Source organism: Chiroxiphia lanceolata, chromosome 2 (genome assembly GCF_009829145.1).
Source record: "Chiroxiphia lanceolata isolate bChiLan1 chromosome 2, bChiLan1.pri, whole genome shotgun sequence".
Classification (NCBI taxonomy): Eukaryota; Metazoa; Chordata; class Aves; order Passeriformes; family Pipridae; genus Chiroxiphia; species Chiroxiphia lanceolata.
The window spans coordinates 34,125,400-34,151,069 of NC_045638.1; the positions used below are offsets into that span (position 1 = coordinate 34,125,400).

Here is a 25,670-nt window from a genome sequence, read left to right on the forward strand (position 1 = left end):
AGGCAGGGGCTGGGATGGAGATTTTGAGACTATACATTTGAATTTAAACACCTGAAATCAACATCTTGTTGACTTTCCATTCCACAACAGGCTTACTTAAGCTAATCTTAGGTGTCTAAAAAACTAGAAGTCTAAGTTTGAGCTGGTAACTTTACGCTCCTACTAGTTAATCAAGAGGAAGGTTATCAGGAAGCTATCAGACATCCAAGACAGGTTGAGTGTCCCTCTGTGGGTGCCCATTTCTTTCTACCAGCTGCAAAGGGTGACCAGTTCAGATAGACACAGAACTTTTAGATGTGTAAATTGGAGCAGTGAGTCATGATCGAGATGTCCGCATCCCATCAGCACACACACGCAGACAAAAGCGTGGCCGAGAAACCCCGCAGCTCGCTATAGCGCCAAACTGCAGCACTCCTGAAACTCACTGCAGATTTTAATAGCTGTCATCCATCCTAAAAATACTTTTGCACCGCTTCGTGCGACTGTAGCGTGTTGCGTGTTCTTTCTCTGGAGCTCCGGTGAACAGCAGGACCAACCGCTCCTCCTCGGTACACCCTCGGCTGCTCGGTACCTGTCCTGGCGAACATACCTCCTCTTCGGTGCGCCCCTTCCCGGGCCGGAGTGACTCCCGCCGTGCCGAGCCCGCCCCTCCGGCCCTGCCCGGGGGGGAGGGAGGGAGGGAGGCCGGGTGGAGGGCGGCCTGGAGCCCGGCGCAGCGGCGGCGGGAGCAGCGAGAGCAGCAGCAGCCCGCGCCCCGGCGGCGGCTGCTCTGGCGGCGGGGGCAGGTGCGGGCGCTTCCGCGTCGCGCTACGAGGAGGAGGAGAAGGAGGAGGTGGCGGCGAGAGCGGGCGGGCGGCGCGGCCAGCGGCCCCGAGCCGGGCCGGCGTGCCCGTGGGCGTGCTCCCTGGCGGGGAGGACCGCCCGCCGCCCATATCCCCGCCGCCGCCGCCGCCGATAACTTTGCCTCTCTGCAAAAAGCCGCCCTCCGGCAGCCAGAGTCGGCGGAGCACCGGCGGTCCGAGCCGCCCGCCGCAATGAAGGGCCGGCGGCGGTGGCGGGGCGAACACCGTCGCTTCGCCGCGGTGCTGGTGCTGTACACGCTGCTGCTGCTCCTGCTGGTGCCCTATGCGCTGGACTACGGGGCCAGGCGCGGGCGGGCGGACGAGGAGCCGCTGCTGCGGCGCTGCCCCAGCCTGGAGGAGGCGCTGAGCGAGTGGGGCTGGGAACAGCGGCCGCCGCTGGACGAAGAAGAGGAGGAGGAGGAGGAGGCGGGCACGGCCGGGGCTGCGGGGAACGGCAGCACCGGGGCGGCGGGGAAGCGGCACATCTACCTACACGCTACCTGGCGCACGGGCTCCTCCTTCCTGGGGGAGCTCTTCAACCAGCACCCCGACGTCTTCTACCTCTACGAACCCATGTGGCACCTGTGGCAGGCGCTCTACCCGGGGGACGCGCTGAGCCTGCAGGGCGCCCTCCGCGACATGCTGCGCGCCCTCTTCCGATGCGACTTCTCCGTCCTGCGCCTCTACGCCGCCCCGCCCGCCCCCCGCGATCCGCTGGCCGCCGCCCCGCCCGCCGCCGACAACCTCACCACGGCCAGCATCTTCGGCTGGCGGACCAACAAGGTGATCTGCTCGCCGCCGCTCTGTCCCGCCGCCCCTCGGACCCGCGGGGAAATCGGCCTCGTCGACGGCGCCGCCTGCGAGGAGAAGTGCCCGCCGCGGGCACTGCGGGAGCTGGAGGCCGAGTGCCGCAAGTACCCGGTGGTGGTCATCAAGGACGTGCGGCTGCTGGAGCTGGGCGCGCTGCTGCCGCTGCTGCGGGAGCCGGGCCTCAACTTGCGGGTGGTGCAGCTTTTCCGCGACCCCCGCGCCGTCCACAACTCCCGCCTGAAGGCGCGGCAGGCGCTGCTGCGGGAGAGCGTCCAGGTGCTGCGGAGCCGCCACCGCGCCGAGCCGCGGGGGTCGCCCCGCCACCAGCAGCAGCATCTCCTGCTGCCGCCCGGGCTGCTGGGCGGCGGGCGGGCGTCGCAGCCGCAGCACCGCGCCGAGTTCTTCCTCGGCGGCGCGCTGGAGGTGATCTGCCAGGCTTGGCTCCGCGACCTGCTCCTGGCCCGCCGCGCCCCAGACTGGCTCCGCCGCCGCTACACGCAGCTGCGCTACGAGGACCTGGTGCGGGAACCCCGCGCCGAGCTGCGCCGCCTGCTGCGCTTCGCCGGGCTTACGGTGCCGCCCGCCCTGGAGGACTTCGTGCTCAACATGACCCGTGGAGCCGCCTACTCCTCCGACCGACCGTTCCTCATCTCCGCCCGCGACGCACGGGAGGCCGTGCACGCTTGGCGGGAGCGCCTCAGCCGCCAGCAGGTGCGGCAGGTGGAGGCGGCGTGTGGCGAGGCCATGAGCATCCTCGCCTACCCTCTCAGCAGCGGCGACGCCCGGTAGCGCCCTCGCCCCGCATCCCGGACGGGCCCGAGGGCAGGCGGGTGCTGTCGGGCAGAGCTGAGCGCGGGGGTTCACTGCTGGCACGGTGGGCGCCCAGTTCGTTGGCTGGGCGCTCCCTAAGGCCAGCCCCGGCTGAGGGACACTTGCCTCGCCTCGGGTGCAGGCAGCGCGGCAGGGTCCAGGCCCCCCGTCCCGCTGTAGTTTCAGTGGGGCTGTGCAGGGCAGGGGGGGATGATTTATTTAAGAGAAGGGTTTGGTAAGAGTGTCCTCCGAGTACGGCATCAATCTTGGAGCCATTTCAACTTGAAGCTGTGATCGTGTACAAAGCACAGGTGCGCTTCAAAAAACTGCATCAAAACTTAAAAATCCCCCGAATGAAGACTCTCAGCAAGGAACTAAGAGGGCCTGGAGGGTGCTGCTGTGAGAGCACTGCCCTCCCTGAGCGCTGAAGCACGCTCGGCTCTGTCCTTCCGCTACTGAAACACGTACGAGAGGCTTCTGTGAAGTCGCTGCAGCGGTCAGTGGAGGCCTGGGCGGGCAGGAGGGTGCCTGCTCAGGGCAGGACTCGGGTCTTCTGCTCCCAACCTGCTCCATCCTTTCTGCGGGGACGGTCTCTGCCCCTACAGGTTGCTGGTGCTGTGGGGAGGGGGCGCTTGCTGAGGGACAGAGAACCGTGTCCAACTCTGTCCACCAGCAGAGTAAGCGGTTGTGCAGAGAGGGTAAGCATTCTCCTGCTTACATTTTTCGAAGATGTTTGTGGCAGAAATCTTTGCTTTTCTGAAGAAATCTGTAATTCTTTTGGAAGTAGGATATTTTTTAATATATGCTGATACAGTTTGGTGATACTTATGTGAAATACAGGTGACTAATATGTTTCTTTGGGACATGTATAGGGTGACTGTAACTGGAAAACAAAAGCTTGATATTTCCATTTTGTTTTCTCAGTCAGATGAGAGAATCACTTTTCTTCCCTTGCTTCCGGGCTGACATATTGTGCCGTGCACGGGTTCCTCCTGGTCACATCCCTTCCGAACAATAACATCCTTTCAGCTGGCAACGCCTGGACAAAAGCAAATGTTTCCTAAGAGGCTAAGACAATCATGAAGTTCCCGAATAAAACCTCGTATTAAAGAATAAAAGGGAAAAAAGAAAACCCTCAAGTTTTATTTTAGATTTTAAAATTACATTTTCCTGCAAATATCCTCTAGCTTATATGAGAAGGGGAGGTGTGTGTGTGTGTATCTGTGAGTACTTTTGTTTCTTAATTTCTTAATGTGGTCACAGAAGGTTCAATTGTAATTTAGGGATGAAGTTTTTAACTTCATAGAGACTGCTTTTGAGTCCATTACAGTATGTCAGTGTTTAAACGGCCCCACGAGAGTGTACAGAATTATAGGGATGTTTACATGCAGTCCTCAAATACAACCTGAGAACATGAACTTCAAATCGAGGATGATCCAGGATCAGGAAGAAAGCAGTATTTGTGTAAAGTGCTGGAAATAAAGGCAGTTCAAAGATGTTACATTATCTTGTAGTAAACATTTCAGTTGCATTGTAGTTTTTTGTGCCGTGTTGTGCTGTAAAGCATGTGAGTGAGTTAGTATGGACATTTATTTTAGCTCTTTTTCTTTCTTGACCTTCCCACTTGAGAATATGTTGGCACAAGAAGCAGGTTTCTTTCATTATATAACAGAAAAATGTACTCATAAAAATGTGTTTTAGCAAATCTATCCATTTCCCAGTAGTGTACTTCCCAGTAGTGTTTGAAGTAAAAATTACAGGGGCTCATTTTGTGCTGGAACAACCTTGTGTATTATCTAAAGGATATTTCTGTATTTTCGAACAGTGCCTGTGACATCGAATTTGTCTCTGAGTGTTCTAGTGGCATTTAATAATGGTATTTGTGTAGATGGACAATACCTGTATTAATGCCTTGATAACCTGTGTCAGGTAACCTATTTTGGAAAGCTTTTCTGAAACTACACCCATCCTGGCCTGTACTGACAGGTTTGGGAAGAAAATAAGATTTTCATGCATGCCAAAAGATGATACGGTACTTATTTTCTTACGCTGGATTTTAATCTTCGTTTAATGTATCTCATTGATTTGTTCTTAGCTAGTTGTAGCCACGGAATTGTATGATGCATCTGCTAAACATCTGCTTCACCTTGGCAGGGAATCTCATTTTGCTGTTTCGGGTGGTAAATGTCTTTCATAGATTTTTAGAAATCTACACTTAGTTTCACTTACAATCATTCATCATGATGAAGAAAGAACTGTGGCCATCTAGCTTAACTTGATTCTTATAGCTGGAAAGAAATCCACTAATTATTTAGTACTTTCTGAAGCAGTTTCCATATTTGAACTACAAAGATGGTGAAGAGTCTAGAGGGGAAGCCACATGAGGAGTGTCTGAGGCCAGTTGGTTTGATCAGCCTGGAGAAGAAGAGACTGAGGGGAGACCTCATAGCAGCTTACAGCTCCCTCACCAGGGGAGGAAGAGGGGAAGAGACTGATCTCTTCTCTGTGGTGACAAGTTAAATGACCTGAGGGAACACCATGAAGCTGTGTCAGGGGATTTTAGGTTGGATATTAGGAAAAGGTTTTTACCCAGAGAGTGGTTGGGCACTAGAGCAGGATCCCCAGGGAAGTGGTCACACCACCAAGCCTGACAAAATTGAAGAAGCATTTGGACAATGCTCTTAGGCACATGGTGTGACTCTTGGGGATGGTCCTGTGAAGGACCAGGAATTGGACTTGGATGATCCTTGTGGGTCCCTTCCAACTCAGGGTATTCTATGATTCTATGACAGATGCATTTTCTGTATCAAAAATTATTTCTATCAACAAAAGTTGTTCACTAGCCCAATTGCTCTTTATTAGTGATTAATTTAATTTTTTTTTTCACTCCAAGCTGTCTTGTAGGGTTGTTTTTTCTTAATTTTTGTATGCAAAAAGGGCTATGTTGGGCAAAGTGTACAAAATATAGCAAGTGCAATTTGTGGTTTGTATTCAAGGCACCTGAGTTCATTAGAAAACTCTTCTAAAAAAATCCACAGGGATTTATCCAAAGCTGAAAAAGGAGTGAGTAGCGCAGAGTAGCATCTTAGAGTAGTATCTGCAAGAGTATGTAAGGTTGGATGACAGTTGCTTAATGACTGATGGTGTGACATGTGTACTTCGGTCACTAGAACACTTTCTGAAATTCTCTACCCAAGCAGGACAACTAGGGCTCACCAACAAATGCATCCCATTTTTCTGTTAAGGGTGTTTTGATGGCATTAGAAAACATCGTTCCGGATGCTTACAGCATATACTTGTTGGTCCTGAAACTCAGACACTGAAAGAAAAACAAATGTACTGTCAAATGTCAATGTCGGTACTTACCTGAGAAGACAGACAAAGGTCTGATTAGGATGACCAGCACGAAGTTTCACTGGCAGAGGTCTTTGGAAGTAAGCAGAACTTGCTGAAAGCAGGACACCCGTGGTTAGACTGCATTTTGAGAACAGCTGGACATTTATGGCTTGGCCATTTTGAAGTAAAGTCATGCTTCTACTAAATGATGTAGGAAACAGAACCCTAATGCTCTTTTAGAGCAGGGGATGGCATGGTAAGCAAGGGAACAGTAAACACATTTTTATAGCCAACCTGAACTTGGCAAACTTAGAATCAGAGGGCAGGACTTTGCCCTAGAGTTTTAGTAGTTCTGACTGAGATTTGTTAAAATTACCTACTTGTGCTACATTACATGTAAGGGATTAACAACTTTAATGTATTAAAAAGTCATAGTGGGAAATGGGTGCAAAACTGACAACTCCTCACAAGACTTATTTCTGTCACCTGTTTTTACTTCTAGTTGTCACACATCTGCCTTAAGGAAGGTAGAAACTTAAGTACTGTAATTATTCATAAAAGGCTGTGATATTTCCACACTGGAATTGTTAACTGCTCTTTTACAACATCATCTGTATATTTAAATTGTTTCTTTCGAGGAGGCAAACTGTACTGACATACTTGTGGGAAATGCTGAAAGTCCAGGGCCAAGAAATACTTGGCCCCTGCCTTAATTTTACTGCTTAGAACATTACTGATGGAGTCCTTGTAGATATCCACAGTACATACTTGCATACTTCAGGTCCAATAGAAATAGTTTAGTATCAGTTGCAGTATTTAACAGAAGTGTTAGAATACTTATGGAGTTACTTATTTAACAATTTCAGTATTGCATGGGTCATTTTAGCCCCCACCCCCCCATCAGTTTGTGCATGAAGAAAAGTCCTGAGTTTCTGCATTAGGTTCTCAATATCACCACTTTCAGTAAAGACCAATGATAAGAAATACGTGCAGAGTTTCTGGATTTATTATGATAATGCAAATAAAAAACTAAAACCCTGAGAGCCAGCAAGCCCAACAGCATGTTCTGTTCCTTTCTTGAACACAAAGAGCTGTCACTGAGACTCTCTGATGGTGCATGTCATTTCTCAGTCACCATACAGTCCGTGCAGCACTGGGACTATCTTAGATGTTACTTTGTCATTCCTATTTAACTTGACACGACACCTACTGCCATGGAGAATGATATGGGAAAAATACAATTGTCAAACCTGACACTAGCAGTTTTCAACACCCCAGTGGTGGAGTGTGTGTGTGAGGGGACAGGATCCAGATTGTCTTGGCTGTGGTTTAAAGAGATGAATGTTAGATCCAAACTTGTTGAGGTGGTGGGGTTCAATGATGAAGGGACCCGGTGTTTGTTGCTGAGACGTATCTCTGGCAGTCTTAGCTCTGGACAACAAGCTGGAAGCGGATTTTAACATTTTAGGTTGTCATGGGCTTAAGGTTCAAGTCTCTTAAGGGAATTTCAGTTGAAACAGTGCATATTCTTTTGGACTTAGGATGTGGTGGCCTTTTGCCTGTGTTTAAATACTCCTGAAGATACTTCTTTGAAATAATTTGTCACTTCAGTGCTTTGGGACAGGAACTCCCGTTTGGGTAGCAGAAATGATCTCTGTGTAGAGGATGTCCCCTTTGTTTTGTTTTTCTTTACCTCTGCCTTCTATTCTGATTTGGCCAAATATATTAATATTTGTATAAAATGGATAGCATGTGTTCAGTAAAAGTGGTTTTGGTATGTGTGTGTATCTTTATTTTGTACCAAATAAAGTCTGCATTGGTTTTATCTCCACTGAGCATGCACAAAACTCTTTCTTTCCCATAGAACACTCAGTGTTGTACAAGACATACAGCAGTGGGAATCCAAAGCATGTAACTATGGCAGGGCCTGCAGCACTGGGGCTGAGCAGGGAGGAGTCTGCCTTTCCTGGTTCCCACTGATGCCTTCTCCCCTAGCCCCTCTTTCCTTGTTGCTGGTATTCCTAAGGAAGGCTCCCAAAGCAAGTGCTCAGCTTTCTAGTGATTAAATAATATAAAGTACTGTAGGTTAGAGAGAGAAGACACTGATGACAGGGTAAACCTGAGGGGATGGGGAAAGGAATTACCCTTAAGTTGTAGAAAGTGGGATTTTTTGGGCAGATAGCTTGGCTGTGAGAGGGACGAGGAACTGGGATTTGATGAGTAGGAGCAGCTGTAAATTGTGACTGGTTTAATTGGAAAAGGCAGCTAGGAGTATGTGTGAGGGAAGGAAGGAACATGGAGAGAGCAAGCTGGGAGGAGAAGTAGGGAACGAGAACTGCTGAACTGCAGTGAAGTGCTGGCAATTGCCTGAGGGTATTGCTTGGAGCAGACAGAGGGAGAAACCTCAGGGGGATGGAGGGTGAGTTTGAGTCCAAACTGCAGGGGGAAAACTGTCTCAGTTCAAATTGCTGTGCAGACAACCGGCACTGGACCAGTCCCCCGGGTGGAGTGCTGGTCCACAGGGCAACGGTGACTTGCCTTCTGCTACAACTTTTTCAGCCCACACAAACACATTTCTCCTGCAAACCAGACTCTTCTCTTTCCCTAAATTCCATAAGGAATTTATTAACTGCCCCCCTGCTCTCCTAGCAGCATCAGAGTGGGATGCATGGGAAGAAGTGCTCTCTTGCAAAATGGAGGTTTTAAAGCTTAAACTTGTGAAAATAAAGTCTTTGCCCACCTCCTGCTGCTGTCAGGCTCAGCTTTGGAGCACAAGAGATGATGTGAGAGCTGTCTCATCCAGCTGCCTTTGCCTGAGCTGCATTTGGAAGTGCCTTTGCAGCCACTTCTCCAGTGGGCATTACCACCAGAACAGAGGAGTCTGGAGGAGGTCCTTGTCCATGTCCTTGGTTCAAGTGACAGGTGTTTGCACACAGGATTTAAAAGTCCCAGTTCTAGCAGTGACTCATGTGCGTATCACTGATACCTATTGTTTTCAGTATGAGCTTTTCAAAAAATGCCAGGAAACCTCTTGTATATGCACACTGTTACAGAGACAATCAATGCCTGTGCTGCAAAGTCAAGCACTGAAGGAGTCGGCGTCTGCTGCCTCCCTTTTCATACTCCTTGTCAGTCGTTGTGTTGGTTTTTTCTCCACTGTAGCACTTGGTCAACACTCAACGCTGGACACACCTGGGACAGGAATAGATCGTGCAACACGTCTGGCACAAGGAGCATTGCCCAGTCTGTGCCAGAAGTTAGAAAGCATGCAAGAATCTGGTGGGAGACTGAAGGACTTGAAAGGATGGAGGCAGTATCTCATGGCTGAGATATTCAAAAGCTCTCAGAGGAACTGGGCTTAGTCCCTGGTGCCACACTGTCTGTGAGATGTTGGACAAATAAGTTAGCTTTTCTGAAGAGGCCAAGTCCATATCAGGCTGACCAAAGCTGAGCGACACCTCTGGTATGCTGGAGTTGGCTTTGCAGAACTGCTGTAGCAGCAGTGTGCAGGTGTGCCTGGTCAGGGGGCATTGGTAACTCGTGGAGTGAGTGACTCTGAACCCCTGAGTGAGCTAATTGTGAAAAGGGCAAATGTGCAGTGGCATTAACATGTTCTCTGCCCTAGCCATCCAAGTCCCAAGTGAATGAATTCGTATTTTTAAGAGATACAGAGAAATGTCAAGTGAAATAACAGCCCCCTGTCTTGGAGAAGACCAAGATGTGTCGTTTATTTAGTCTCAAAGTCAAGGTTGAAAGAGGACAGTGGTGCACAGCAGCATGAACAGCAGAGTGGGAGAGAGGTAATCAAGCTATGAACAATACTGGCATAAAAACAGGGGTTTGTACATCAGCAATGAATCACTTCAGCCTGGAAGCTGGAAGAAGATGGGGATTTTTTTAACCATGAGAACAGCATGGCAGGAAGGGATGGAAAAAAAGAGACAACCCATTTTAAAAGACAACTCCTATAATTCAGAAACAGAAAGGAACTGATATGGTAGACTATCATGTTATGGCAAGATATGAAGCTATGTGGTCCAGGAGCCCTGTAATCCATGTAAAGTTCTGTACAGAGTGCTGAAGTCTCCTGAAAAATCAGCTTTAATGTACAAAAAGACTTGAGCCCCAATTTAAAGATGCTTTGTACATTTTCGTTTTGCTCTGTGAAAAAGAGGCAGTGCTGACTTCCATGGAAACGTTGGTAAATAGTTTGTTCTGGAGTACTCTGCAATAGATTAGTGTCTCATAACATTTTCTATGAGGAAATCTGGTAATTGTGCCTTTGCCAGCATTTGAATAACAAATATTGGAGCTGTAGAATAAATCAAGACAGCACAAACCCCACACCATTAACCCAGTAATTTTTGCCCCATTTTTTTAAGGTGAGAGTAGCTGAGGGGAAAGGAGAGGCGGAGTGTGTTTGTGTAAGCAAAGAGTGTGTGGTTGTTCACTTGCAATGGGTAGAAATCCCAGCTGTGCCAGCAAGTGCAGGGTGTGGGACCACACAGCCCTAGCACTGCCCTTGCTGTGGTTGAGCTGTCTTTAATGCTTTGCCATACAGCTGTGAAACGAGTAGCCTCTCGTTTATTTATGCACAGGCATGAAACTAGTTTCAGGTGTGCTATGGATAGCATTTAAAAGGCAGCACTTGTTAAAATAATGGGAAGGGGTTGTGGGAGATCAGGCCAAGTACAGCAGAGGTCTCTCTGATGGAAGGTTTAGAAATATTTTCTTGGCTTTTCACAGTCATTTAAGCTGCTGCTTGAGCAGAGATGACTTGAGTGAGTTGTTGTGGGTGTTCCCCCCCTTCTTTTTTCTCTTGTTTTTTAATAAAGCCAGTTTAAGAATAATTAGTGATACTTAGCTCTATCTCAAATGGATTTAGAGAGGACAGGATGGGACATTTGTTACCTGTCCCAAGCTGTTCTTAAAATAATTAATGATGAAGACTTCATATCCTGCATCAGTCATTTACTCCATTATGTCAGTATATGTCCACTGTTAAAAACTGTTCTCAATCATCTGTTTGAATCATTCTTGATTCAGTTTAAACCCATTACTTCTCTTATTGGATGCAGAAAACAGCGTATGGCCATTGTTCTATGCTAACTTGTTCTTGTCACAAGCAAATAACTGTAGGATTCTTTTTTTACACAACAAACCCTCCCAACTACTCAGCTTTTAAGCCATTCATTTCCAATTCAGGTCTCAATTTTACAATTTTTGTTTTGATAAAGCACTTTGATTTGTTCATCCTTTCATATTGATCAACTTTCATACACAAGTCCTAGTTTTGTCTTGATGCCACTAGACCAGATAACCAGATAAATATTTCAGTCATTCATATAACCTCAATTTCTTGCATGAAAAGAGGTGCTTTTGCTTACCTGAAAATTGGTTTTGGATGTTCACAAAGGTTTTTATGTCTAAGATGTGGAAACTGGTAGAAAGCAGGACCCAGCCTTAAATTGCTTATTTCTGATGAATTGAGTGATTGTGGTTTTACACTCCCTAGTAAATGAGAAGCTGCTTTAGCATAAATTTCATTTTGTATCTTAAGTTGTTACTTTGAGACCATATCTTCCTATTGATTCTCTGTGAATTCTTTGTAAAGTACTTGTGCTAGTGGGGCTAGTTGGCTCTTCTCAGAACTTACAGTTAAAGATTGGATGATGATAATAATATCTAGCCATTATTTCTAAAACTTTGTTCCTTAATGGGAAAGGAGTTAAAATCTTGACTAGTAATAGAGGTTATATGTAGCTGCTTTGATACTTGTGCACTAGAAAATGGCCATCCTCGTGCTTTTAGCTCCCCACCGTATGGGTTAATGTGTTGCTTGTAAACTGGGGATGCTAACTTTGAAGGAAGCTAGTGCATAAACTTGACTTATCTCTAAACTGAGTTTCAGGTTACTTGGAGCTGCCAAAGTGTGTCTGGTCATGCCTGTATCTACAGCTTCACAGATTCCCACCAGGAAAAATTCCAGTTTGGAGAAACAGAGTTCCTGAGGGCTGACCCTGGAGCACCCTTCAGCAGGCAGAGGCAGAGAGAAAAACTTCTTTGCTGACTACAGATCAGGTGAGTGATGCCCCAGTCTTCGTGGCAAAAATCCTGTCCTTCAGAAGAGTTAGGTTGTGCCTTTAACAAACATTATTTTAAAAATCTTTACTATTGCATGGAAGAAAAGGTCCAGGGATAAGTGGAAGAGAAGTCTCTTGTGATCTGTTACAGAACAGCTAGAAAAATTTCAAGCTAGACATTTAATTAATAAAACTTTTCCATCTTCTAATGATGCTTTCATCTGGGGACTTATTTCTGAATGCCTGCAGGGCTTCATCACTGCTCTATCCATGAAATGTTCATTGAGAGGTTTAAAACCTGTAAAGGTAAAAACCATCTAGGGAAGGTGATAGTTGCTCCTTAAACTAAACCAGCTGTAGTATCAAAAGTATCCAACTGTAAGCAGTAATTTGAATACCTGTGATGTCATAAGTGCAATTAATATGGAGCAAAGTTTGCATCCTTTGAATTCCTTTACATCCTGACTTGACAGTCAGGTTTTGGAATAACAGCCAAAAGGTAAAATCAGGTTGATATTATAACCAAGTGCTTTCATACATGCATAGTATTATTCTTCAAATAAAGTGTGAAATTCAACAAGGAAAAGAATTCACACCCAGCTTTGCAGATTTTGTGGATTAAAGGCCCAGCCAGTATGGACCACCTTCCTTTTTGGAAGCTTTTTGGATTTTTTTATTTATTTATTTATTTATTTTATTTACTGCTGCCTCTGCCTCACACAGCTGTAGCATCTGTATTGAAGCATGCAGCTATGGATAGCTTTTAGTACCGTGAGGGTAGTTTTGTTTACATTTGACCATCACATTGCAACAGCTAATTCCCTGCTAGTACAGGGAGAACTATGGAAATTTGCTGGCATTCCCTTCTCTTCCCTTTCTAAATACCAGTAGCCAGGGTAAATCACATCTCGTCCTGTTTATTTTTCCAGTAGGGTTTTACCAATATGGATGTTACTTGTGCCTGAGGAGACTTTCTCCCATGATCAGTTAGATGGAACTGCACTATGCACCTTAGGCTCCCGTCTCTTTCACTGCCTGAAGCTGCTCAACACCACTGCTTCTCTGGGGTCTGAACATAAACTCCTGCCTTTGGCCGAAGAGCCCAGATGAGCTGGTTTCGGCTGGGGTAGAGTTAATTTTCTTCAGAGCAGCTAGTTTGGGGCTGTGTTTTGGATCTGTGCTGGAAACAGTGTTGATAACACTGCTATTGCTGAGCAGTGCTTGCACAGAGTCAAGGCCTTTTCTGCTCCTCACCCCACCAGTGAGGAGTCTGGGTGGGCTCAAGGAGCTGGGAGGGGACACAACCAGGATAGCTGATCCCAACTGGCCACAGGGATATCCCAGATGATATCGTGTCATGCTTGGCATACAAAGCTGGGGTAAGAAGGAGGAAGGAGGGGACATTCAGAGTGATGGCATTTGTCTACCCAAGTCACCACAATGCCTGATGGAACCCGGCTTGCCTGGAGATGACTCAACACCTGCCTGTCCATGGGAAGTAGTGAACGAATTTCATGTTTTGCTTTGGTGTGTGCACAGCTTTTGCTTTACCTATTAAATTGTCTTTATCTCAACCCACAAGTTTTCTCCATTTTACCCTTCCCCGTCCCACTGGGGGCAAGTAAGTGAGCATCTGTCTGGGGCTTAGCTGCTGGCTGGGGTTAAACCACGACACAGACCCACAGATAGATACAGTTCAAATCCCACTCTTCAGCTAACCCAGCCAGCAATTGGTTTCTCAAGGTCTGAGTACCGAGGGATCTGGATGTGAGCAGGTGGCTGGAGCTCCACAGCCACATCCAACCCCACAGCATCTGTCTAGTCCAATGCCTCCAGCACACTGGAGGGCACTAGGAAAGGTCTGCTTCCTCCTGTTTGCTTTTTTAAAATTCACCATCACCGCACAAGACAAACTCAGCAGTGTAATAGGACAGAAACAATTTTCTATACAGGATGACCAGCATACAGCAAGAGGTGGGGCACGGAGAAGCACAGAGAAGAGCTCTCTCCCTCATCGTAGTGTGAAAAATAAAAGCACTGCTGGAAAGACACAGTTGGAAGTTCAAGAAAAAGACAGGTACATTTCAGTGCTAGGGTTGGTATTGAAAATTTCAATGTGATAAACCACATTTCTCTCTATAGCTGTGGCATGTGTTTAATTACTTATCCTTTCTAGAATAAAGCATATTTTCAAGATAGCTGTAGTCTTACCTCATGTTATGATTCCCTTTTTCAGATTTTATGTAATCATTTAGTATATAAATGCTATTTCTTGTGCCATAACAAGAGAGTAGACTTGGTTTTGTTTAAGATTTTTAATAGGGATGGATTTGATAATTTTATTTCACTGATTAAATGGCTCAGGATATGTAGTGTATTTAGAAATAGTCACATTTTCAAGCATTACCCTAAACAAATCTGAATGTATTCTTCTTAAAAAAAAAACTCAGCTCCTAACTTCAAAAACACACATGGCTTATGTTACTTGAAGTGCTTTGCAGAAATCACTTTGTCCTGGAGTGTGGATTAGTTTAGCAGGAATGATTTTTATTTTGTGAACTCGGTCTTGGTAGGGAAAAATAAGAAGTAACTCGATTAACAAAATTCAGTTGATTTGAGAAAATTTAACTCAGTCATAGTAGAGGTGCACTAGTCTTGGAACAGAAGCAATGTCATATTGATAAACATCCTTTATTGATTATATTTAAGAATACACAGGGGCAAAGGAAGTCAGTGTGCAGAATGTCTGTAGCTCTTCAAGCAGAATTTAATTCTGGTCACCATCTCCTTTCATCATTTCTACTCCTCCCTTGTTTGATCCAGTTCAAATATTCAGCTGATATTAGCATACTCAAAATTTACTGACCACCCTTAAAAAGTTTTATTTTTAGAAGGAAGGTCCTACATATTTGAGGAAAACATATTGCAAAAATAAAAGAAGAATGATTTACTTGGATTGGACAACAGAAAAACAAAACCATTGAAAGCAAGTAGCGTTAAAAGCACCAGTTCTTTGGCTTCCTGAACAAAGGGGCTCTGTAGTTGAGACAGGAAATAACTATAATTTTTGTAGATCTCAGTTTTCCAGGATAACAGTTGGTAATGTTGAAGAAGAGTCCCTTTCTCCTTAAATAACAGTTCTGAATTTCATAACTCACCTGATTACAAGCTTACAGATTCTAAAACCTACTTATTACAATAGAGCCCAATATGCCTCTCACTTTCAGGCTCACTGCAGAGGTTCCCTTCTTGACCAGAGGATGAACTTCAGAGCAGGTGGCAGTTTGCTCTCCCTGAAAGCAGTCAGAGGTACCTGTGCTGCCTCATCAGCATGTGCATGCTTTGCACGTACAGTATGATGGCAAACAACAAAAATCACACTACCAAATGTGGAGCATCCATGCCCTTCAGCCAAACTTTTTGCCTGGAAAGGATCTAGTTCCTAAAACAAATTCACTCTCTTTAAAACACTTATGGTTGACAAGAATGGAAAAGTACAGTCAAAATGCAACAACTCTTAATGACTAGAGACACCGCTTCCAACTGTTCATACAGAAATGAGACAACAATAACAGCATAAGATGGGTTTCACATCCTCTAACTGGAACTGCAATATTTCATGTTCAGATTTGCTGACTCTGTGAATTGTATTGCCACCAGAAATTATAGAAGTGAGTTACTCCATGTGAAGCACAGCAAAGCCCTCTGATTGCATCACTGGGAAGAGGAGGACCATTCCTGCTCAGAGAAGGTCACACTGTGAGTAGAAGTCTTCCCAATAATTCCATAAGCTACCAAGGAGTGCTCATTTCTTCATTGTTCCTATGGTAAAAGTGCAAGGCACAAGGGAAATATTTATCCTGAGGTGTAAGTTCCTGTTTTTATTAAACTGAAAAATAACCCTAGTGTTTACTGGTTGCTACAGTAAAAAATTCCTTCATTTGTACACCATTAGTGCAGTTCTGGTGTAAAATACATGGTAAGGTAATGCAAGACAAATAAGACTGTCCTCTGGTATCTTGCACTGGAACTGGCACTCTGCCTGAGCTTCTCCTCACATCCTCTCAGAGGAGTGGCAAAGCCACGCACGCGTTGCTGCTTTGGGCAGCACCAGCAAGCAGCTTCTGTACCAGCCCCTCAGCCTGGGGTCTGTGCAGGTACAGCAGAAAGGAGTTAACACAAGGTGTCTGTTTCCAGCTTTCATCTGTTTTATTGCAAAATTCAGACTAGCTCCCTGCATGTGTACGAGGGGACAAACCTTGCAGAAGTGGTACCTGACTCAGGCTAGCAGGACTCAGTTGTTCAGGGAATGCCTTTGTCAGAGGTCAGGTTTGGGTTTGGACTGTGTTGAACGGCTGTTGGTGCAACTGGTGGTATTGGAAGTGCTGACTTTTGAACCTGTTGATACGCTTTTGAACAAACAGTTTTGTTACTTGCTTTTTTATTTTACAAAACTGCATCAGATCTTCCTTTGCCATCTTTTCTACCCAGATGAAACAATTTTATTTCTCCACACAAAAATGTTCAATTTTAGTTGTAGCTTCCAGACCTTCTGACAATAAAAGGAGCCCAAACTAGGGCTCAGAGCACCTGCAAGCCATTGGTGTGCTGAAGACCAAGAAACCAGACCCTAGCACTGCAGAGAGTTGCTGTTCTCCTTAAATCCTCACCACTTTAACTGCAAATATTGGAAGGATGGTTGTCACTGTAGCTGTCAACATGATGAAGAGGCAATATCAAAGGATACAGTACTATAGTCCACTTTTACAAACCTCTGCTTACAGTAATTACTTCAGTGTCGTTAAAGACATTTGGTGTAGTAGCATCCACTTTCTTGCATGCAAGAAACAGTGTTTATCTCTCAGATTAGGCTTTATAATTACAGCCCTCTCTGACAGCGTTTGGACACCCCCAACTTGAACCTCTCATACCATGCAGGCTTTAAGTGCCTCAAGGGAACTGAAGTTCCAAAAGTTTTGGACATCTACCACAGCAGTCTTAGGACAGTGTGATATGCTTTGGATACCTATTGCGTTTTTATGTTTGAAGTAACCTTAAGACACCTCCTGCAGCCTTACTGGTATGTTCATACCTTAGGTGACAAGAATGACGAGAATGGTAAACTGATAGAAATCAGATTAAATGCTGCTTCTGATTTTGAGCATTATAAACAGACCAGAGCCAATAAAAAGGAAACATGTAGCACCCATCCTATAATCACAAAGGAAAGGCACAGCAGCCTGTCTCCCTGCTCCACTAAAACCAGCTATGGATCCTATCATTCTACCTCCCTTCCTTTACTTCTGATATCCCAAACTCAAATTAGACAAACTTACCTTAAGTGACCTCATGTGCTGGAAGCTGTTATTTCACAATAGCTATTACTAATCGGCTGATGTGAACCAGAAGACTGTCTTCTGGTATTCTGCTTTCTGGTATTAATCAAGCCAAACAATTTAGGACTGAAATTCAGAATCAGGCAGTGGATGATAAGCTCCTTGATTAAACTAAAATCTGGAAACAAAAGTCATAAACATATTCCAACGTAGAACTGCATGACCTACTTCTCCCTGCCTCTGTAATAACAACTTCAGAGACTCTACTAGTTAAAAAATAAATCCAATTTATTTCTCATAGCCTGAAGTTAAGTATTTTAACATTGCAGCAAAACTCTTTTAAGTTGAGTATTCACTTTCTCTGAGGGAATACAAATCTGGACTTTTTTCCAATTAAAAGTGGGAAAGCGACCTTTAATTGCAGTATTTCAAATTATTGCCATTTAATTAATCAAATTTGCATAAGTTAGCATAGCTTTGAAATTGTGCTTAGGCACGAAAGTGAAGTCTGCCTTTTCTGCCTCCCTTCTTTTATAAAATCTGTATCTAATGTGTTTATGCGTGGTGCTTTCAAGCTCCAAAGGGTTAAAAAAAACCCCCACAGGACACTAGGGACATCAGAAAATTAAATGAAAAAAATTAGGTTAACAAAAGCTAGAACTAACCCAAATATTTTTAGTTTTCCTAGGACAAAGATTGTTGTTCCTTTGCATGTACCAATATAAATGCTTTCTGGATATGTGCTACTGTACATGAACCTGGGAAGGGCATTGGTTTTATCCACAGCAGCTTAGCCAGGTATTAAAAAAGCTAGGGCTTCTCTTCCAGCAAGTTCCTTGATATAGACAGTGCAGGCACCTAATAAAGTGTTCCATTCCAATAGAAATTCTATTCCAGTAGCTGGCTCTCCCACTTAACATTCAGTCCCTAGATGAAGCTTCAAACCCGCTGGCATTTTGGAGGTCTGCAAGTCCATATGGGGTGGTGCAAAATAGATTCTGATCAAGAAAGTAGCAGAAGATAAAAACATAGTGAATGAAGCAGCCAAATCAGATAGATAATTTTATTTCCTGAAAATCTGAACTGATTCTAATATTTAATCACTTTGTCACAACTGTTTAATTTCCATAGTAAAAGCTTATGTAAGTCACTCGTAACAAAACAAGATATGTCATTTGAGTTCTGCAACACAGATTCAAATATGATTTGCCAAGCATTTACATCCTGGTTTTTTGTATGCATGCTTTGTAAGGCACCTCCACATTTGTCACACTAACGTTACCCTAGAACTGCTTTCAAAATTACTAAAGGCATTTTAGAGTCAAGAAAACATTGTCGTTGTGAGGTTACCTTAAGAAAAAAAAAGTTCAAAGTTACTTTCCTTGCTCTGGATTAGAAGCAAGTCAGTATAAGCCTTTGTTTTTGATCAATTAAAGATGGGGGGGTTTTATTACTTTTGCATTGTCCCATTGCCCTTGTTTTAGGATAAGGTATGCAAAACCTACATAACGTCTCAGCATTTAGGAGTGTGAGATTAAGAATAGGAATTGTTTACAATGCTGTTCCCACAGTAAAGCTGCCTGTTTAAGCCATTTCCTGGCTTTGTAATTCACTGTTTCCCCCACACTTTCCTCCTCTTTCACTTTGCAGGCTTATTTCTGCTGGAAGTTATTTTTCAGAAGGGCACTCCCAAAAATTCCACACCAAGAAGCAATCTGTGGTTTCTCAGTGCACTGTATTAAACTCTCCTCCCCAAACCTGGGAAGCAAGACCCTGCTCCTGCACTGCAAAAAGGTTGGCATGGGGCTGCTTCTTACAAAGAGCATTTTCCAATACAGGGCATTTGAATTTGTTAATCTACAAGTTTTTCTCTTAGGAATGTATTTAACCTACTCAGCAGCTCAGTCCTACTTTCTGCAATTCTGATTATGACCAAGATTGTTCACAGCCAGTCCAGGGTATTAACTGGCTTCTCTTCTGCTGGATGGTCTGTGCCGCCTGGTCATGATTTGTCTTCCCTTGCTTTTAAGTTCCAGTGGGTCATGAGTTCAATAATTAAAGGAGAGGAATACTCCCAGCTGATGCATCTGTAACTTCTCTGGTTTCTCCCCTACAAAGGTCTTCCCCCTACATGTTAAAGCACAGCACATGAAACTGAGGTTTCTGAGTATCCAAATTCCATTCCCACACTGGTGCAGAAGCAGAGACCATGTCTGCCAAAGCTGAGGTCAAGCATGTTATTTCACTGAGCTGCTTCAGAGTTAAAGGAAACACTGAACCTTTCTTTGAAAGGCATGTGAACCATATTAGTTCCTAGGGTTTTACTGTTCAGAATCAGACTGAAAGACGCTCCTCTGACCAATGCTGTCTGAAGAGAGACTGCAATTGGACTTTAATTGAAATTATACAAGAACGACCATGCTTTCCATTCCAATCTGATTATAAGGACTATAGATAGCTCCTCATGCTATTAAAGTTGCTAGACTTCCTATTATGTCTTTCCCTCCCCCGAGGAATAAAACATAGTAGCTATCATTTAGTTAATAGTAGACATAATTTCAACCTTTGCTATGTACTCACTTCAGATCAGCTCTTTGGAAGTTCAGCCAAAAAAAACTTTTTTTTTTCACTCCTCCAGTCAAAATTCCTGCAGTCCTTTCCCAAAAGGCAATTCCTTCAGTATAAAAGTAAATAATTTTTTTTTTGTCTTTTCATAGGCCATAAAATCTGCATCCTTGGAGTAGGGCTAGACTTGGTCAAGTACCAAGTATGTGATACTTCACCCTTGTTCAGGCCTTATCAGAAAAGCCAGCTTACACTGCATAGCAGACATGTAACACACAGCGTCAACACTTGTCATAGCATTGCCCCTTTCTGATAACTGGAGATCAGAGCATCAGAGCTACTCCTGGAGCCAGCGTCAGCAGCGCCTTCAACACCTCTCACAGAAAGCACCCTGAAAAATCCTGTTTATAGCACCGCTCTTAGCAGTCACAGGATCTACTCAGAGCTCCCCAGCCTTGACTAATAAACAGCCTGTAGTCCCAGGGAAGTGAAGAGAACTTACTTTTTTTGTGCAAAACATGTGCAGCCCTGAAAAGGAGTTGTTCTGCTCAGAGATCTTCAGTGTTTGTTAGTCTTTACCATTTAAGAACAGAGCTCAGACTACATCGGTCTTAGTTTTTCCACAAAAAGACTTCTGGGTTCCTTGTGTCTCTTTTCTTAATAATGTGAGACAGTCATTACAGATCAATGCCCTTTACAAATTTACCTTGGAGGGACAGACAAGGAGGTAGATCACTCATCATAGGACATATGTGAAAGAAAATAGACCAGACAACAGGACTACAATGTTTCTCTGCAGCAGTAAATTCGTGTACCGAGGTTAGCCCAATAAGTTTAATACGTAAGGAAAAACAGAGTGGGTATTTACTCACACACAATTTTATGAGAGGAACAACTGAAATGTCAGCAAGAAAAACACACTTTTTGGACAAACTGATATTACATCACATTAGTGGGCCACAGAACTCTTTAAAAAAATAAATCTTTTTGAGACATGAGAATGAAATCACATTTTAGCATGCTTTAAATAGCTGAACTGCTCTTCAAAGCATACATTTTCAGCTATTGGCAAAGACAATTATTATCTCTTCATCTGGAAATTAAAAAGCATTTAGCAATAAGTTAAAGCTAGCCTACGTGTAAGTGGGCTAAATACTAGTCAGAGATTTTTCCCTTTTCACATTTAAGATGATAGTACAGTTCATCGCTTCTGTAGCTTATATGCTGTTGTGCAATGCCCCACTGAAGTTTCACATCTACTCTGCAAAAGAGAACAAGAGTAAACAGCATTTTCTTAGGGTAGTCACAAATGGTAAAGCTAGTAGTATTTGTTTTTCTGTTTAATTAGATGTTTGCTGTTTATCACACACAAGAACTGTAAGCAGAGTCCATGGATTCTTCGGAGCAATATGAAACCTCATGGTTCCATGCAAGTTCAATACTGCCCCCCTCTCTCTCTCTCTCTCTCTCTCTCTTTTTTTCTCCCTCCTCCTCCTATCTGCTGTTTTCCCCTGCCCAAGTTTTCAACAATTTAAGAACCTTAAGGGAAAGAAAGTTTTACTTCATGACTGCTACCCAAGAGAGCCTGGCTCCAGGCTTATGTTGGGTCAGGTGCATCTTAGATAACAGGAAGCTGGATGTTTTTTGTTTGAGGCACTAAAAGTTAGGTTAATAGTAATAGTCAAGTTGCCCAAAGCTAAAGGGACAAATAGCTCTCATTGCCTTCCTATTTAAACAGCTGGCCAGCGAAGAAATCTTCTTTCCCCTTTTTTCCCTGAAATATATTAAGTACAGCTTGCAGTAACAGATTCCTCAGTCTTTCATTCATGCATCTGTAGTCCTATTGTATTCTGTCCCATTTCACTTCCTCAACCTCAGGAGAGAAGTTAGCAATGGATCTCTCTACATTCAGATAACACACATCCTTTTTTGTCTCATAATAATTATCAAGTTTATAGTTCTTCCTCCACATTCTCCAGCTAAGTCAAGACAAACTCAGTTCTGTGACAATGTTTTCCATGTACCTCTCTTCAGAGAGAGAGCTGCTGCAGCTGAACAAGACAATTGCAGCATGCTAGTTATACTTGGATTCAATATGTGGTTGAAAAGAAGAGAATGACCAGTTTTCTCATTTGTCTATATTCAGACATTTAGAAAACCCCACTGTCAGCATCTTGAGTGAAAAACAGGTGACATCTTCAGACCCTTGTAAAACCACTTACGCATGTTAACTTGTTTGAATAAACTTCCCCACCTCAAGTGACACAGTGGCCTGCAGTCTTCCTTGATCCATTCAGAGAGCAAGAGTTATTTTTACTGAGTCAGTAATCATGCATTGTATTCCAGAGGAAATACTAGCCGGGTACCCCTGCTTGTAACTTCATGATCTGCTGCTCCCAAATCACGTTCCAATGCTTCCTCTGAACTACTTTTTGTTCTCCTGCCATCAAGGCTAGTGGTAGCTGTATGGGGGCCAGATGAACCATTTGCAGTTATTGTTGTATCACCATATGTCACAGTAAGGTCACCATCATTCAGAATAAAATCAGAATCCTCTTCTCTAAGCTGTTCCTGATTCTGAAAAAAAAAAAAAAAAAAAAAAAAAAAATATCTTTGTACAGTGCACAGCATCTTTCTTTGCCCAAAAAGTAACCAAACAGCAGAATTTACCTATGTGCCAATACAGAAGCAGTAAGAGGTAAAGCTTCACCTTAAGAAATGTTAAAAATAACCTTGAACCCAGTGTTTGCAAATCAGCTTAGTAATCCCTGTATAACTACTGCTACTGTGGAGAGATGATGGGGGAGCTGAAGCCAAGAACTAGGTTATGAAACGGGTAACCTGAGATTAAGTAGCACTGAAAGTATACCAGAAGTACAGGAGAGATCAGCAGTACACACTGTTTTTTGCATGACAGTTTAGAAGGCAGTACAGGAAAAAGAGTGGAGACCAAGGACAATTAAATCACTTCAGATACAGAGTTGCATCTATTGCTAATTAGTCACATTCATTAGTAAAAGTTTCATGCGAACTGGTAAGAACTTTAGAAATTTTAGGCCCAAAATTTTCATGTTCAAGAATTCCTCAAAAATTTTTTGTTATACATCAAGAACTAACAATATTCTTTCAAATTATCTGCTTACTTTTGCCTGCTACTAAATAGAGAATTACTTGACCTAGTTCTTGTGAATGCTACCGAGCCATAAAAAAGATTGATACAAGAAAGTGCTTGCTTTATAGTTTTGTAACTAGTTTTGATATGTTCTCTTTTCAAAATCATTTAAGAAAATGGTGCATGAAACCTTGTGAATTTATTTTGGCAGAGATGGGATGAAATATATGGTCAGAGACTAGAAATTGCTGAAGTGTAACAAAACACAGCATAATTACAATAGAAAGCAACAGTACCATGTTCCACTCCAGTTTAACATGGTCTTGGTAAAAGGCAAAACAGCTGAATTGGTCAGAAAATGGGCTTTCTTTATATTTGAAGAAAATTCTATCAATACTATAAGCTTGCCTTCTTGCAACTGAAAGCAATTATTTCTCCACATGAATAGCTCCATACTGCTTAGCAAGAGCTGAAATGTAAATCTGTGTATTGCTGTTCTCCTCGGTAGGCCGGACACTGATCAGGCTATGCTCTCAAAATACATTATTTTCTTCCATTGCTGCAAAGGAAGGAGGACATAGGCCATGTGAGATAGGATGCCTGTGTTCAGCCTGAACAGAAAGCCCTGCCTCTAATGCAGAACAGGAGCTCAGGGCACTGCTGATTGAAAATGCTGATTCACCTGTCCATGATGAAAAATGCAGCGCCTGGCTAAATAAAACTTCCTGGGAAAGCTTCCTGTTGTTATGTCAGAATGATAATCAGCCAAAATAAAGCAGCAGAAGCCTCTAGATGATACAGAATATTTAACTAACAAGGACTGGAAGAGGTGTCAGGAGTTTGCCAAAACCAATGAAAGAAATAGTGCAGTTCAGCATTGGGTTCAAGACAAGCCCTACCTACAATGAATGCTAATTTCTCAGAAACTTCATGGCATCCAAATTTATCATTGGTTTTTAGTGACAGGGTTAATGTGATAGAGAGCACTGTTGCCAAAGAGCAAATACAGTTTAGAACACTTGCTTTCTTTGATCAGAAAGAAAACACTGAACTACTGGCTCTATCTTAAAAAGCGAAAAGGCAAGAATTAAGTGTTCGACTATAGTTGGCAGAAACAGCTTTTACAAGCTTTTAGTTGCAAAAAAAAGGTAAAAGTCTGAGGGACAAGGCCAAGATGTGCCTAAAAAAGGCACTTCAAATAGTAACCCGTTTAAGAAATTCTGATATCCAGATATATATTGCTTTGAAGAAGAGGCATTCAAATAAAGACGAAAAGCAGAAAAATGAGCAAGAAGCAGGCAGTTTGTGACTGTTGACAATTATGTTTTAAGAAGCAGAAGAAGCTGAGAAGCTCTCTCATATGTTCCTTTTCATGGTCCTTGCCCTTGGAGAAGCACCAAGGAGGGGAAGGCAGGGCTAACAGAGAACCAGAAGCTATTGCCATAACAGGACCACATGTGAAGTGGCTGCAGCAAGCTCTCAAAGCACCTCCTGTCTCCACAAAGCTATTAAACAGTGAATCCTTGCAGCCACCTATCAGATAAGAAACTGATAAGAACACACTACACTTGAGCTTCCCCAAAAGGTTGAAAAGCTCTTGGAAGCAAGATATTGAAAGGAGAGGGCCATAGATTTATACTATATGGTAAGTCCTAACTCAGTCTTTGCCGGTTTGTCCCAGGCTATACTTGCATGTACATAAATGTGATCAGTTCCAGAGAAAACACTTAGCTTTCTCTCAAGATAGTGAACAAACATTGCCTTGTATGAGCCAAGTTCCTTTTATTTATTTCACTTCTGAATAGCACTGCAAGCAGCAGGCAATTTATTTCATATATTTCCCCAGACAACATCCATGAACAATCCCATGTAGTATATGGATTTGCTATGTTTGCAAACAAAGAGGATGGGTGAATAAACCTACTGTGCTTCATGCAGCATGAACAATTCTTTCAAGAAAGACAGGAAATGTATCCAAGTAGGTCCCCAGAGACTTGAAATACTTCCAAGAAAAACCCTAAACAGGCCTCTGCAATCCCCTACAGTTCTGTAGGAATAGCTTCAATTCAGTCAGAAAACATAGGTCTGAACTTCACTACTTAAACTGACAAACTAGAATGGCTAAATACCTAAACCCAAAATTCTGCAAAAGCCTGAATTTTGCTTTGATGAGCTGACCATAACCTTGAGGGACCTCACTGCACTGCCCTATTCGTGGTAAAATCTGTTCATGTTCCTAAGAATGTGTGCTGGAGATGTTTTTTATATTAAAGCTTATTTAAAGTGAGCTACTGCTTACAAGGCCTGTCTTTGTTGCCTTCTAAGACAATGTAAAAAGAAGCACAAGCAGAGTGCAATGCATTGGCAGTAGTCACAAATGCTGGTGCTGAATACAACACAGGCATCACAGATGACAAAACTTACATCGGAAGTTACTTATCTTGTGGCTCCAAAACAAAAGCATCAAGTAGCGTGCATACAAAAGATATTGCAACTTGAATCTGATGCTTTGCCTACAGTCTCTCTGTTTCTCAGCTGAATTTAAATTCACCAAGGAAATGAAACAATTTTTGCTATGAAGGTAGAACCACTAAGGAATGGGAAGGGCAAAGCATTGCTAAACAGTTTTCTTACCCATTTTGAGAGTTACATCCTGCAAGATTTATAAAGACTCCAAATTAAGTTTCTTCACTGGGCTTACATACTTATAAATTAATTCAATTCCCTCTACTTTAATGCCAAGTTGTCATACTACATATGGTGCAAGAACTAAACT

General features: G+C 43.5%; 2 protein-coding genes and 1 non-coding gene across 4 annotated transcripts in view; 1 reads left to right on the forward strand and 2 right to left on the reverse strand.

Annotated features, from left to right (window-relative positions):
• The first annotated feature begins 978 nt into the window (after positions 1 to 978).
• CHST7 (carbohydrate sulfotransferase 7) lies at positions 979 to 5,091 on the forward strand. Its single transcript, XM_032679911.1, has one exon. The coding sequence runs from the start codon at positions 1,035 to 1,037 to the stop codon at positions 2,439 to 2,441; it is 1,407 nt and encodes a 468-aa protein (XP_032535802.1). The 5' UTR covers positions 979 to 1,034; the 3' UTR covers positions 2,442 to 5,091.
• Positions 5,092 to 18,266: 13,175 nt separating this feature from the next.
• The window catches only part of SLC9A7 (solute carrier family 9 member A7), a 71,014-nt gene continuing 63,610 nt past the window's right edge, over positions 18,267 to 25,670 (reverse strand). For both annotated transcript variants that reach the window (XM_032680660.1, XM_032680659.1), the window contains one exon: positions 18,267 to 22,359. In XM_032680660.1, the coding sequence (XP_032536551.1) occupies positions 22,111 to 22,359 (249 nt within the window). In that variant the 3' untranslated portion in view covers positions 18,267 to 22,110. The remainder of the gene's footprint in view (positions 22,360 to 25,670) is intronic.
• LOC116783556 lies at positions 24,307 to 24,492 on the reverse strand. Its single transcript, XR_004355751.1, has one exon. It is a non-coding gene; the product is annotated as a U2 spliceosomal RNA (small nuclear RNA).

Excerpts from the sequence above, each read along its gene's own strand:
- CHST7 (XM_032679911.1), top strand. The coding sequence starts at position 1,035 with ATGAAGGGCCGGCGGCGGTGGCGGGGCGAACACCGTCGCTTCGCCGCG.